General features: G+C 45.6%; 1 protein-coding gene across 4 annotated transcripts in view; it reads left to right on the top strand.

The window, feature by feature from the left end:
- The window catches only part of ADARB1 (adenosine deaminase RNA specific B1), a 115,587-nt gene extending 111,574 nt beyond the window's left edge, over positions 1–4,013 (top strand). For 2 of the 4 annotated variants that reach the window (XM_032113723.1, XM_032113725.1), the window contains exons 10-11: positions 681–880; positions 1,579–4,013. In XM_032113723.1, coding sequence (XP_031969614.1) covers positions 681–880; positions 1,579–1,755 — 377 coding nt within the window. In that variant the 3' untranslated portion in view covers positions 1,756–4,013. The remainder of the gene's footprint in view (positions 1–680; positions 881–1,578) is intronic. The other 2 variants (XM_032113724.1, XM_032113726.1) reach the window with 2 other exon arrangements.
- Positions 4,014–14,119: the final 10,106 nt, after the last annotated feature.

Here is a 14,119-nt window from a genome sequence, read left to right on the forward strand (position 1 = left end):
CGCTTCTCTATCCCTGGAGACAGAGCCATAGCTTGAAGGTGTCACATAATTTAAGACCTGAGCAAAGTGATTCGAATCCTGTTTGGAGTCCTGTGGTTCCCCATCTCTGGGCTCAGTGTGCAACACTGGCCATGTAAAGTGGGGAGGCAGCTAGAACACAATGGATTTATGCTGGAAGACCCAAATGTCTGCCAGTTCTGGCTTTGTGGAGGGTTCTGAGGACGGGGCTCACAGGATGGTTTGTGTTGGAAGGGACTGTCAAGCCCATCTCATTCCACCCCCTGCTATGGGCAGCGACACCTTCCACTATCCCAGGTTTGCTCCAAGCCCTGTCCAGCCTGGCCGTGAACACTTCCAGGGTTCATAGTTTCGCATCCATTTGGAAGTGAGATGAACCCCATGAACTCCTGCCACAGAGCTCTCCATGATCCCCTCTGCCGAGGAGGCCGCTTTCTGCAGAGGTGCACACTTGCCCTGCTGGGAAGGACAGAAGTAGAGACCACTTTAGCCAGAATGAGAGTGAGGTGTCCATGGTGTTACCTCTGCGAGTCGGTGAGAAATCTGCAGGAGAATGCCCTCAAAATAAAAGATCTGCTTACAACACTGTTTACTCCCCAACAAAAAACCAAAAATCAAGTGTTTGTATTTATTATCATCGTTAAACATCACTTTTCTTTCAGGTATCAGTAACGCAGAAGCCCGTCAGCCAGGGAAAGCCCCGAACTTCAGTGTGAACTGGACAGTAGGAGACTCTGGTCTGGAAATCATTAATGCTACAACTGGCAAGGATGAGATGGGCCGTGCATCGCGCCTCTGTAAGCATGCATTCTACAGCCGCTGGATGCGCATCCATGCCAAGGTACAGCTTCCACAGCGCCAGGTTTGCCACTTCTTAAGTCTTAGTGAAATACCTGGATGTGCTTTCTGTACTCAGAAGCCACTTTCTCAGCCTATTTTAAGCCAAGCCTGATGTTAGAACCACAGAATCATTAAGGCTGGAAAAGACCCTTAAGATTGTCAAGTCCAACCATCAATGCAGCATCACCACCATGTTCACATTAAACCATGTCCTCTAGCACCATATCCACACATTTTTTGAAGACTTCTAGGGGTGGTAACCCTACTATTTCCCTGGACAGCCTGTTCCAATGCTTTACAACCCATTCAGTGAATTTTTTTTTCTAATATCTAATCTAAACCTCCCCTGGTGCAACTGGAGGCCAGGTAGCTGCTGCTCCATGCAGTAAAGGAAAAGAACAATGTGTTTGTTAACTTATTCTTTAATGTGATGATGTCTGGTCCAAAATGCATATTCCTTGTAGCTGAGTAAGCAAAGGATGCTGTCTCCTTTGAGCTTGCCTTTGCATTTTAATTTATTTGGAAGGATAATCCCATTTTCACTGCTGAGGTTTCATGTTTTACTCTCAGAAAGCAAGCTTCCAGGAAGTATGTCTGTGGCTTTTTGGCCTCAACATTTTGTTTGGTAGATCCTTACCTTGTTTTAATATTAGCTGTTTAAATAACTCAGTCACTCTGATACTGTTTGGCTTAATAGGGTCTTGTCTCTCATCCCTACAGCTTTCCTCCAGCTTGCGCTCAAAGATCCTCAAGCCCAACCTGTACCACGACACCAAGCAAGGAGCCGCTGAGTATCAAACTGCTAAAGAGAGTTTGTTTAAAGCATTCCTGAAGGCAGGACTTGGAGCCTGGGTGGAGAAGCCCATAGAACAGGATCAGTTTTCTCTCACGGTCTAATTCACAAACTGCACATCACTTTGGAAAGGGAGTTGTTCTGGAAATTCCTGGTGTCCAGCATTGCTTTCTGGCATCTCCACAGCCGTCAAAACATCTTTCTGCTCTTCGGAGTTGGGTTTTTTTTAAACTTCACAGCAACTATTTCTGTTTTGCCTAAGTATTGAAACTCAATGATGATCTGACACATAATTGTATATTTTGTTATAGGAAAGTAATTTCTGGTGTATTTCTAGAAATACTTTTACTGTAGAAAACTTGCAGTAAGGCTGTCCTTACTGTATACAATGACTCATTTTTTCTGGGTTAAAATATTTCTTTTTTAATTCAATGTCATCAAGTGCATGAAGAAATTAATAGTTTCTCTAGGTTTTACACCACACTTTTAGGAAGTAGCTTAATTTTTTAAAAAGAAAATAGGCGACAAAGCTGATTCTACTCCTCTGTTAACTTGTTTTTCAACTGCAGATATTTTTAGCACATAGATCACAGAGCCAGAATGGAGTCTGGACAGCTAGTTTTTTCCCAATTCCTTGCTCTTTAAAACCAGCTGCTGAAAATTTCATGTCTTTGATGTATGTATTTATTAGTCTGTGAGCCAGTTTTTAACATGCAGCTTTTTATTCTGTTTTTAAAAATACATTTACCTCCCATTTACACACATTGTGAAGTCTTCATTTTTTTACCATTGTGAACTGGAAACAGCAAAATAATTATTTGTAAGTTAAGAAGTTTAGTCTATAACATGCAGAAGCCTGTTTAGAAGTAGGTGATTCGTATATCCCAGGAACTCATCCGAATACAATCTTCACTGTAACAGCAATGTGACAGCTTTAAAAAAAATCTACTCATTTTAAGGGCACAGAGCCTGAGTTGCCAAAACCAATCACTTGGTGGGTATTAATTGCTCTCCTCTGGAAGCTCTTGTAACAGAGAAACCAGTTGTTAAAACTTACTTCCTGTGAGTTATACCTGCTTTCAGCCAAATTGTTGTCTGAGATTCCCTGGCCTTTGGGCTTTACATGTGTGATGGGCTTCATGAAACTAATTGGGTAAGTTGCTTTCAAATGTGTGTCCATTTGTTTTGACTATTCCTTTAAAAAGTGTTTTTCCTGAAGGTGTGGACACCTCTGCTTTATGTAAAAATGTGAGATGGAAGCAAGATATTGAGGTATGTTTGATTAACTGCTGTGTAGAAGGAGGACCTTAGCCCCAGCACCTCTTGGGTCAGCAAGTCCTTGGGGTGCTGGAGACTTTGTTGTAAGCCCACTTCTGGCCAGTCATGAATGCTAAGGCATTTCTGCTTGAGTAGGAACCCATTCTCAGCTTCAAAACCTGATCAGACCTGAAAATCATTTGTGCATTAGTTGAAGTCTCTGGGTTCATGTCTTGGGAGGAAGACACTGAGGTGCAAACAGTACATTTGGGTGGTACTATGGATAATAGCAAGCACTGCTCTGGGAAGGCAAGAGAGTCTGTGACCCAGGGGTCCCCCTCAGGAAATTGATGCTTCTGGAGGTTAGTGCCTTTTCCAAATGCCAGGGGAAGAAGCTGCAATAGAAGGGCTGGGTTAATTCGCCTTTGTGGTGGCTTCTGTCACCCTGTCGGCTTCTCATTAAAGCTGAGAGCACTCCCATGGCCTCTTGCAGGCCCAACAAGGCTCCTGGAGTCATCATCCAGCTGAGAGGTTGGTAGGTAGACTGACCTCTTCCAAAACAAAGGAATTCAGTTGTATGTGGTCAGATTTTGCAAGCACTGGGACACCAGCCTTTGGGATTGACCTTGTCTTGGTCACAGTGCAGAAGTTCTGTTTAAGGCTGTAGCTGAGTGTGTGGACATGTTTCTGCAGGGTTGAGGAAAAGGTGGTCACACCGTGTGTGTTTCCTTGGAGTCATTACTGCTCTTAGGTGAAACACGCTTTTTTAAGGGACTCATTCAAAAGTTGGTGTCTTTCTGAATTTTGTTTGAGGACTAGGAAAGTAGTAGCTAAAACTATTATTTTTTATGAAGTCAAAAATATGAGCAAAATATTTAAATATTATATAGACATTTTTTTAGCTGTTGAAATGAACTAGTAACATTAAAATGTAAAGGAAATATGTTCCATGCCAAAATCTTTTGACGAAGGAGCGGTGTCAGGTTATTTATGAGGAATGAGTTCTCTTGTTGGTAATTCTGGGATTTTAAAAAGAAGTTTTCCAGGGCTATGTGCAATCCATATCTATCTTCTGGGAGTCAATAAAATACTGCTTGGCTTCCTTCAATCCCTTGTTCCTTTTTGTGCAGCTCACACATAGAAGGAAGTAGGGAGTAGGGAGAGTTCCCTGGAAATCACTGTCACTGAGCAAGGAGGGATAGCAATGTATATAATCTAAAGTGACTGCAAAAGATAAGACAACTCAGCCTCTGGCAGCTGCCAAGTTTTGTAGGGGACCAGCTTTTGGAGGCTGAGGGCTCTGGAAAGCTTGGGCTGGGTGGGTGGGAGCTGGCCTGCACAGGGAAATTGTACTGACATTCTGGGAGCTGCTTCCTTTCTTTTACTTATTTTTTTTCCCTTATATTTGATTGAATATTTATATAATTATTTTGATTGAATATTTATGTAATTATAATTGTTTGTCTCAGGATCTTCAAAGGACTTAGAGTAACAACTTTAATGTTGATGAATACTTGAAATTGAATTTAAGGTGTTTTTTCTCCAGATGGCAGACTACTTGTAGTAAAGTTTTGTAGGTTAGGTAAATAGATAATTTTAAATATAGATTTTTTTTTTTTTTAAATATGTATGTGTTCTACAGGATCGTTTTAAGAAAATCTGGGCCTAAAAGTTAACACTTGAAATCTTGCTTATGGCTGTACTCAGGACCTGGTAATAACTGTAGATTATTCTTACGGAGTGTGAGTGTGTCATGTGGGAGCTTGTTGGCAGTGGGGGTGTCCAGCTGGCTCTTCCCCTGGAACAGCTGGTGATGGCAACAGTGACTCTGCTGTCTTAGGGATTTACAACAGTGGGGTTTCTGTACAGCTGGCAATTCTCACTTTCTCCTTGTCTTGAAGAAATTGTTTCGTGGCTGGTTATTGCACAGGCAGCTCTGGAGTGGAAGGTTTTTGTGTGCTATTCCTCTAAATCTAAAAAACTAGCTGCTGAAAGGCTCAGGATTACGGAACTTGTGTTGCATTTCATCAGTCCAGTTCTGAAGACAGGCTGGGAGAGCTGGGGCTGTTCACCAAAAGAAGAGAAGGCTCTGGGGAGACCTTAGAGCCCCGTCCAGTGCCTAGAGGGGCTCCAAGAGAGCTGGAGAGTGCCTGGTGTGACAGGACAAGAGACGTGGCTACAAACTGACAGAGGTTAGATTTTGATTGGATATTGGGAAGAAATTGTTCCCTGTGAGGGTGGGCAGGCCCTGGCACAGGGTGCCCAGAGCAGCTGTGGCTGCCCCTGGATCCCTGGAAGTATCCAAGGCCAGGTTGGACAGGGCTTGGAGCAACCTTGCACAGTGGAAGGTGTCCCTGCCCGTGGCAGGGGGTGGAGCTGGATGAGCTTTAAGATCCTTCCAACCCAAACTGTTCCATGATTTTGTGATGTCCAAGAGTGCATCTAGCCAAGGGAAACCCCCAAACTCACTGTGCTCTCTGTGCAAATGTGCACAAGTTAAAGCTGTTGGTTCAGAGTGTTTGGGAGTGTGAGGCAGAGCCAGTGTCATGGAGTGGTTTTGCCTTTGGAAACCAAGCTGTGGTTTTAAAAAAATAACCAGCCAGGAATTGAAAATCTGTTCTAAGAATTGCTTAGTCATGGTCACCTCATAGTTAAAGTTTTGGGTTTTTTAAATACCGGTGGCTTTCAAAATAGTTTTATTTCCATTCCTTAAATTAATGTTTGGAAGGCTCATGCTTGCAAAGAAACTGCACTTTGAATTCTTTGCAATTTCATCATCATTAACTGTCCACTGTGAAAATGATCCCAAAGTTTACTGAAAAGGAAGGAGAGTTGCAATTCAGGTATAGAGTCAGAACAAAAATGTGTCATGTTATTTAAAACCTAAAACCCCACAGAAATAAAATGTATAAAATGTAACTATTCTGTCTCAGAATCACTGTGTGGTTTTTGTTGGGTTTCTTTATTCATTTATTTATTTATTTTCTAATACCAAGTGTTTTCAGTTGAGCTTAAATGTTTCCACCTTCACTTTGTGTGCTCCTCTTGGGAGAGGCGTAATGTTTATCCTGGCTCTAGAGCTAGCAGAGACGCAGGGGTTTTGGTAAAGACACAAGGCGGGATTTTAGAAGGAATGCTGGAATTCCTGCCACAGGGCTGGAAGGGGGAGGTTTCCTGGGTTTGGTCCCTGTCCTGCTGGTGGCTCAATGAGATGGATGTGCTACAGCTCTTGCTGAGTCTGCATCTGATAGAAGCAGGAGGAGAAGAGAGAAATGGAAATCACTGCTTTCTCTGGTTTCTAATGTAGAAATGGGATGGGGATTCTGCTGGAGAGGCCCTTGGGCTGCAGGCACAGGGAGCATGGACCAAAGGAATTGCCTACCTGGCAGCAGGTCCTCCCAGCCACTGCTTTTCCCAGAAATGTCACAGCTCAGCTCAGATGTACCAGCTGTGTGTGTACATCTGAGGCTTTTTAGGTTCATTGGGCTTGCTGCTCTTCCTTTATGCAAACAACTGGTCCTGGAGTATTTGCAGCAATTTTGGGTTGATTCCCCACGGCAGGAAGTTGTGTGGGTCGCTGGGCAGGCAGGCTTGGTGTTTGGAGCTGCAGGATTGAGGGGGAGGGTGTCCCTAGGCAGGTGTTTGTCCCTGGGGGATGCACTCTGGCAGTTCTCCCTCAGTGCATCCACTGGCATCGTGTGCCTGAGCCCATATGGTGCTTCCAATAAAACTGCTTTTTCCATAGTTTCTGTCTAGCTGGGAATGATGCAAACCAGTCATCAGGGGTGCTGCAGGAACTGAGCTAGGGCTGGAATCCTGGACCTGGCAGGGCTGTGGGGAGCAGGGAGGGCATGAGTTCCTTCTTGGATCATGTCAATGTACTGTGTTTTTCAGAACCTTTCAGCCAAAGGCCTGTCCCATTACACATTAATAAATGGGAAGTTAATTGCACCAACAGCACTTGTGTTTGCAGGCATGAGTTTTGTGGGTAGTTGTGTTGTTTTCTTCAGTCATTCCAGGAAAGAGGAATTGAGAGCCATGTTTGCAGCCAGCCTTGGCAGATGGAACAGTTTAAGTAATACCTGTTCTCCGGAGGGAAAGATCCAGAGTCAGTGTCACTGCAGTGTTTTTATGTTTTTAATATCTTCATCACTATCATACCAATATAATTTTTGTTGCAGTTTGGCTGAGACATCCTCAACAAGTTTAAGGTCCAATGTGTGTGTGTGTGAATATGTATTTATACATATGTATGCACAATATTGCTGTATATTATTTGCATTAAGCAGGTACTCTTCCCCAGTCTCCCTGTGTGACAGTGCAAATACATCGGCTTTACGTACCTGGTGTAAGGTTATTAAAGAACACTCTCAGATACTGTCCTTGACACTTTCTCCATTCATAACCCCAAACTGAAGAGGAGACCTCGTTATACCTCTGGTTTGTCACTTTCCTTCCAGCACTCGTGTCCCTCTCCTGGTGTCACCACTGAAGCACAACCCCTTGGTCGATTATTCTAAGCAATGGCTGTTTTGCATACTACCTTGCTTTGTTTAAGTAATGTTTGTACAGAGATTTCAAAATATAAAGAGCTATATCATTGCTAAGTTTCATTATTTTTTTTTTTTTCATATCAGTGTTGCTAGTGACAGCAAAACAATAGAAATGTCACAAAATACTCTGCATGTCCTTAAGGTGGTGGTTTTGGTTACGTCCTGAAGAGCTGGTAAAGAGCATGGGAAAGAGGAGGGCAAGTGACAGGTCTGTGACTCCAGTGTAGACCCATGGCCTGTGTCAGGGTCTGAGAAGGGCTGTGCCACCTCTGGTGTGTTTTAAAACTGGCATTTTGCACTCAAATCCCAAGTGGGATCCCGAAAACCTGTAGGTGGTCACCAGGGTTATCACCCCAGCATGTGTCTGCCATCAGGTTTGGATCCTGCCCATGGTGGTAGCCCTGAGCTGCTGCTGTGGGAGCTGTGAGCCCCTTGGGGTGCCAGCACTGCCACTCCCCAAGGAGGGGACCCAGCTCTCTGGTGTTGGAGCCCAAACACCCGATGGTCACCTTTAACCAGCACCTGTCCCAACAAAGCAGGAAGGTTTGGTCCAAATGTACTGCTCTTGTATCCTGCTCAAAGGATGCCTCTGGAGAATCCTGGTCTCAGCTCATCAGTCAGAAATACCAGCTCCAATCCAGGGCTCCAACACTGGCTGAGGAAGGGCGGGGAGTCACTGAGACATGGCCCCTGTGGATCTGGCCCCCTGGAAGCAGGTGTACCAACTGACCCTGCATAGAAGAAATCCATCTTAAAAAGGAGTTAGATCCAAGACAGTTCTGCTCTACAGCTTGCTTGTTGTGGGACTATCATGGATAGTAGCCTTCAGCCTGGTATTTGTTGTCCCCATCATCTGGCTTATCAAATCAATTTCTGATTTGAGGAGTAAGATGGGAGATCCCTGCGTGGGTGAGGCACCTGTTTTGGAAAGACCCCTTGTAAGCTCCGATGATCCTTGTGGGTCCCTTGCAGCTTGGAATATTCTGTGACTCTCTGACCTTTCCTAGGAACAGCAGGGAAAGCAAAGACCAGGAATGTACAAAAGGAAACTCTTATCACTGTGAAAGCGGTTTCTGGCTTCATGGGTTTAGGTTGGACTTCATGACTTCAGAGGTCTTTTCCAATGTAACTGTGTCTGTGGTACTGTCACCAAGCACTTGCACAACCACAGTTTGGAGGATGCTGGATAAGGGGCACCAGTTCCAAGAGCAGCTCCTGGCTAAGGCAAAATCCAGGATTTATGAGGACATGACCACCTGCCTTAAGTGATGGCCCAGCTCCTGCCTACACTGAGTTGTTCAAATAAAGTGAGTACTCTCTAACAACAGTAAACAGGCAACTATTTTAGATGCCACGCAGGAATGGTTGCATGCTTTTGGAAAACAAACCAGAATAGTCCCAGGCACGAGAGGCATCATCCCAAGCTTGGCAAGTGTGTCAGTATTTGAAGCAGTCAGCTTGGCAGCATTACTGCCACAGCCACTGGGACTTCTGCCATGGGGGCAAACAGCCTTTGGAGCAGTTTTTTTAAACCTGAAACCGGTAACATGGGAACCTATGAGTTGATCCTAGAAGGGATCCAAGGGATGCCAATAAGAGATAAATGCTTTGAGAGAGGCTATGCCTACAGCAATCAAATTACAGTGATGACCCATCACACTCTTTGAGACAGAGGACAGCAGAGGGTAAGGTCTGTTGCTGCACAGGCACCTCTCAATTCACTGAGGCCTCTACTCACAAGGCCCCACGCTACTGAGCCTTCCTAGAATCCAGCAGGGTTGTACTCCTCTTTTTGTAGGAAAAAAGATATTCAAGAGATATTCATTCCCCTCTCTTCAATGGCTTATGTACCTGGCTGGAAATAGTTACATCTCTTATGAACTCCAGAGTGGTGAAGCTCAAGAAACATTATCCTTGGATGGCTGTGCAGTCAGCCAGGGTGCCAGCAGCTTTTTAAGGTTAAGCTTTTTCCATGGCTGTATCAAATGCTGCAATAGGAATCATGGGAATCTTCTGGCAGGGGTCACTTCTGGATCTTTGTAGCACACAACAAAAGATGAACCATCCAATAAAGGTGGGTTTCAGCAGCAGGCCTGTGTGGTGGGACCAGGAGTGGGCTTCTGCAGCCCAGGGAGCGGGGGAGCTTGGACGACTTGGCCAGGCCTGTGGCAGGACAAACGCTGTTTGTATTACAAAACAGACCCTGATGAGAGGGAACAATCTGATTTTTATTTATGCCTCAACATATGTTATGAATCCATTTTCTGACATGGGGTGAAAAATTACTATAGGGGTTGTACACGTGCTGAAAGCCCTAACACGTGCCATGTGTTAAGGAGGCAGAAAAGGGAGGGGAGCCCTGTCCTGTAGAGGCTTCCCCTAACAGCCGATCGGGGCAGAGAAAGCTTCCGCGGTTGGGCTGTAGGCGACCCCCCCGGGGCCTTGGCAGCCGGGCAGAGCCCCGGACGCCCGGGAAAAAATGCCCGGGAAACCGGGCTGTGACACAGTGACCTGCAGCACAAGTGCCGCCGGGTTTGGTTTCTTGGTGAGCAGGGGCTGCCTGGGGGTTCGGCTCCCTGCAGAGCTACCTCTTCCGCGCCTTCCCCGTCGGCCTTCCCCGTTCCACCGAGTGGCCTGTTGCCACGGTAACCTGTGCTTCGAGGCTGCAGGAGCCGACAGCAACCCGCAGCCGCCCCGCTGCACAAGCCCGCCGCTGGGAGAGAGGAGCCGCTGGCCCCGGCCGGGAGCCGCTGGCCCCGGCCGGGAGCCGCGCTGAGCCCTGCAGCACCAGGGCTGCCGTGTGCCTCGAGCAGGCACCAGCGGGCCCCCTGGGGTTCTGCTGGGGACGTTCTGTGTGTTTTGCTTTCTCTCTTTCTCTCTTTTTTATCCCCTCTTCGGCAGGGACATTTATCAATAAACAGTTCTCAGATATAATACTGCTGCGTCTGCGCTTTATTTTCGTCTGAGAAATCTTATCTGAAAGAATCCTCCCGGATTCCTCTTACAGCAGGACAGGACACCTGATGAAAAGATCATCATGATCTTATCAGCCTCTATTCCTTCATCATCTAAACTAAGCCACCCACTCCCCCCTTACTTGCAGGTGCAGAGTGAGAAACAGAAGGCCTTGATGCTGTGCAAGTGCTGCTCAGCAACAGTAAAACGATGTTGTCTTGTCAACACTGTTTTGGTCTCAAATCTGCAAAGCAGCACGGTGCCAGCTTGTAGCGGGTTCAGTTCGAAAACCAGGTGGAAACACCAATTTAGTGTAGTGGTTTGGTCCAAAATACTAATTTACTATTTACCTTCTGTGAGATAAGAATTAGGAGAAAGCAAAGCAGGCACAAAACTTAAAAGAATATAAAGAAGTTTATTAACAGACCTAAAAGGAAGGGGAAAAAAAAAATCATACACACATTCAGAACACTTCTCCTCCCCCTTCTCCCACTGTAAAAAGACAACCCTTGAGATTTTCAGTCAGTTTACCTCTTCCATAATAACCTCGTTCAGTTCACTTAGGGAGAGGAGTCTCTCTTGCTCATGCTATGGAGACATCTCCACAAGAAGTTCTCTCATGGCTTCAATATCACAGCAAGACAGCTGCCCGGGTTGGTTCTTTGCTCGCATGTGAGAGTCCTTTCCCCCAACTTACAGCTTTCCCCACAACTGCTTTCGAGGGTCCAATCTTGAGCTACTAGGGTGTGGAATACTCACAGCTTTTTACCGGCTAAGCTCGTAGTTCAATGCCTTAGAAAGCCTTGAGCAGCCTAGAGAGGTAGCATGGGCAATCTAGCATTTCAGTAGCTCTAAAAGTGGCAAATAGCTGCAAAGCTGATACCACCAGTAGAAGCAAAGAGGGAGAAATATAGCCTTCAGTTTGCCTAATTCCTGCAATCAAAAGCTTTCAAACAGAGACAGAGGCACACAGATGTTCGCAGAAGGAATGCAAAACCAAAGAGCGTGGGCCCCCTCTCGGGTCCTTCTTTTATTTGGAGAAGGGGAAAGGGGAGGACTGGGGGTAGACCTGGGGTAACTGGCCAATCAGACACTGCTGAAGAGTTACATTTGGTTTTGCCCGCACTTGAAACAAAGGAGTTCAGAGCACATGGCAGAGGCAAGTTCTGGCTTGTCTTGGGGAGGGGGAAGGGAAGCTCAGAACAGGCAGCAACACTGGGGTACCATTTTAAGGTTGAGCTGTTCAAAAACAATGGTTCTCTTCACCCATCTCTGAGAGCATTTTAATCTCTAAGAATAGAGGTCCTCCCCTTTTCCTGGGAGACAAGGGTCCTCATCATCTTCATCTCTAGGACTGTCTCTGGGAACTATCTCTAGGAACAGAGCTCTTCTCCTTCCAATTGGAGCAAGAGTCCTCATCGTTTCCATCTCTCTCTGTTCAAACTTATCAAATTACAGCTGCTTCAGCATTTGCTTATTCCAGCACAGGTGCTTTTGCTCACAAGTACAAGTTGAACACTCCACCCCCCCATGCCTTCATGAAATTACAACGGGTACTCTGATGTATCATAGTCCATCACTGCCATAGCTTTACAACATAATTTCAGCTTTAAGCATCTCCTCTTTCTCCTCCCTCAGGATTTCAGCTCTTCTTTCTTTACTTAATGTCTGCAGGCTCCATCTGTTCTGGAGGAAACTTACAGCATTAAAAGGGTTAATCTCACCTGGCCCCACAGCTGGAATTTCGCTTATTGCTGTTGGTCACATGATCTTTGCCGGGCAGCGGGGCATCTTCTGCTGAATCTTCGGCCACACTGGAGAAGGGGGGGATGTAGAGCCGGGCCGCGCCGCCTGCATGTAACAGAGCTGGCGGGGGCACAGATGGAACAGGGCCGCACGGCTCCAGGATGGCTGTGTCCTAGCCTGGCCCGGGCCGAGCAGGGCCCAGCCTGGGCCTGCTGGGCCCCATATGGGCCCAGCCCAGTTACCTGTCCCAGGGCCAGAAGCAAGTGAGAGCTTTCCCAGAATTAGTCCATTCTTAAATGTGGTCTACAGAGGCAGTGAAAATTCTAAGTGGCTTAAAAATTTGTCAGTATTCGAACTAGCCAGTTGATAGGTTCTGTTAGGTCATAGAGGAAGCTGTAAGCACCTCTTTGCAGAAGACTCACTTCCGGGGCTATGCTTGCTAACCCATGACACAGCTACTGAGAAAAATTAAACTCTGTCCCAGCCAAACCCAGTGGTACTTCCACCTCCATGTGTGTTCCAGTGATTGACCACCCTCTTGGTGAGGAACTTGTCCCCCAGTTTGTATGTACATCTGGAATTGCAGCATTTTAAGAGCAGAATCCAGCATTTGTCCTTGTTAGATTTCATTAGGTTGGTGATTTCCCAAGTACATTAATCCATCAGGATCTCTCTGTCATGGTCTCTCCACCCCCAGGGGAATTAATGTCTCCTTCTAATCTATTATCATTGGCCAATTGGCCCTAACGTTGAGCCCGGGGAGCGCCACTAGGGATTGGCTGCCAGCTGAATGTTACCTGAATTTCCTGGAGCTGTTTTCAGTCTCTTGTGTGATAGTCCCAGTTAACAGCTGGGAAGCTGAAGTTACTTATAAAGTGAAGGATCCAGAGATTTCCCTTAATTACCTATGGACTAGTACAGCAGTGCTCTTTTGATTGATCCTGCCAACTTATGAGGAAAATGTTATTTTCCTCCATTGATAAAGGTGAATCCTGCTGGGCACAAACAGGCCTGGTGTTGTACAGACCACCCCATGGTCCAAACCCACAAAATTTTGCCAGTGACACCATTCTCAGAGCCAGATCTGGATAAAGTGCTTCCACCTGTTTCTTTTGATGTCATTCTCTACAACTGGGAGGATAGAAGGGAATAGCACGTCTCCTCCTAAAGCCTTTAACAATCTCCCCACAGCCCTGAAGACTCTTTGATCACCCCTGGACTTCTCATTGGGACTTTGTTGGTACACACAGAAAAGTGACAGCAAATAATGATCCCAAGGCCCTATGAGGCTATGGAAGTTTCCTGGTAATGTCTTATCCTGAGCCTCAAGGAGGCAGAACAATTCTGTAAAAGCAGAGTTTGGTCAACAGATTGGGCCCTTTGTTCCCCACAAAGGCCATTTTAAAAAATTTTATGGAGATTGTTATTAATTACATGAATGTACAGGGGCCACATGTTGACAAGTACACCTCTGAAAAATCTCTGGAATGCTTGGAAGGTCTTCAAGGCAACCTTTTCCAGGATAGCTACCGTTGCTAGGTAGAATTGCATTTAAAAATCCAGCTTTTACAGTTTGCTAACAGTGTACCTCTGCTGCTTTGCAGGAAGGAAGAATTCTCTTCTGCCTGTAGGTGGATGTGATTTACATTAAAACCAAAATTATGGACTTCAGCTAGTGATGGGACATACTCATGAAAGGGATTTCTGATTTTACTTACATGGGGTTTCTTGTTACACTGCACATGACACTTTTTGCAGGGTTATGGCTTCAGTTTAAAATAAAACATATGAATATTTATTTTCTGTTGTCTGCCTGTTTCACAGGCAGGGTGTTTCACAGGGATCTAATTCTCTTAGTATATACATCTGCGCAGGTTTTAAATTTGAAAAGGGTTGTTCTGTTGTTTCAATGGTAATTTCCCTACAGTTTAAACTATTTTTTGGATAAAATCTTGGA

This window comes from Corvus moneduloides, chromosome 7 (assembly GCF_009650955.1).
Source record: "Corvus moneduloides isolate bCorMon1 chromosome 7, bCorMon1.pri, whole genome shotgun sequence".
NCBI lineage: Eukaryota > Metazoa > Chordata > Aves > Passeriformes > Corvidae > Corvus > Corvus moneduloides.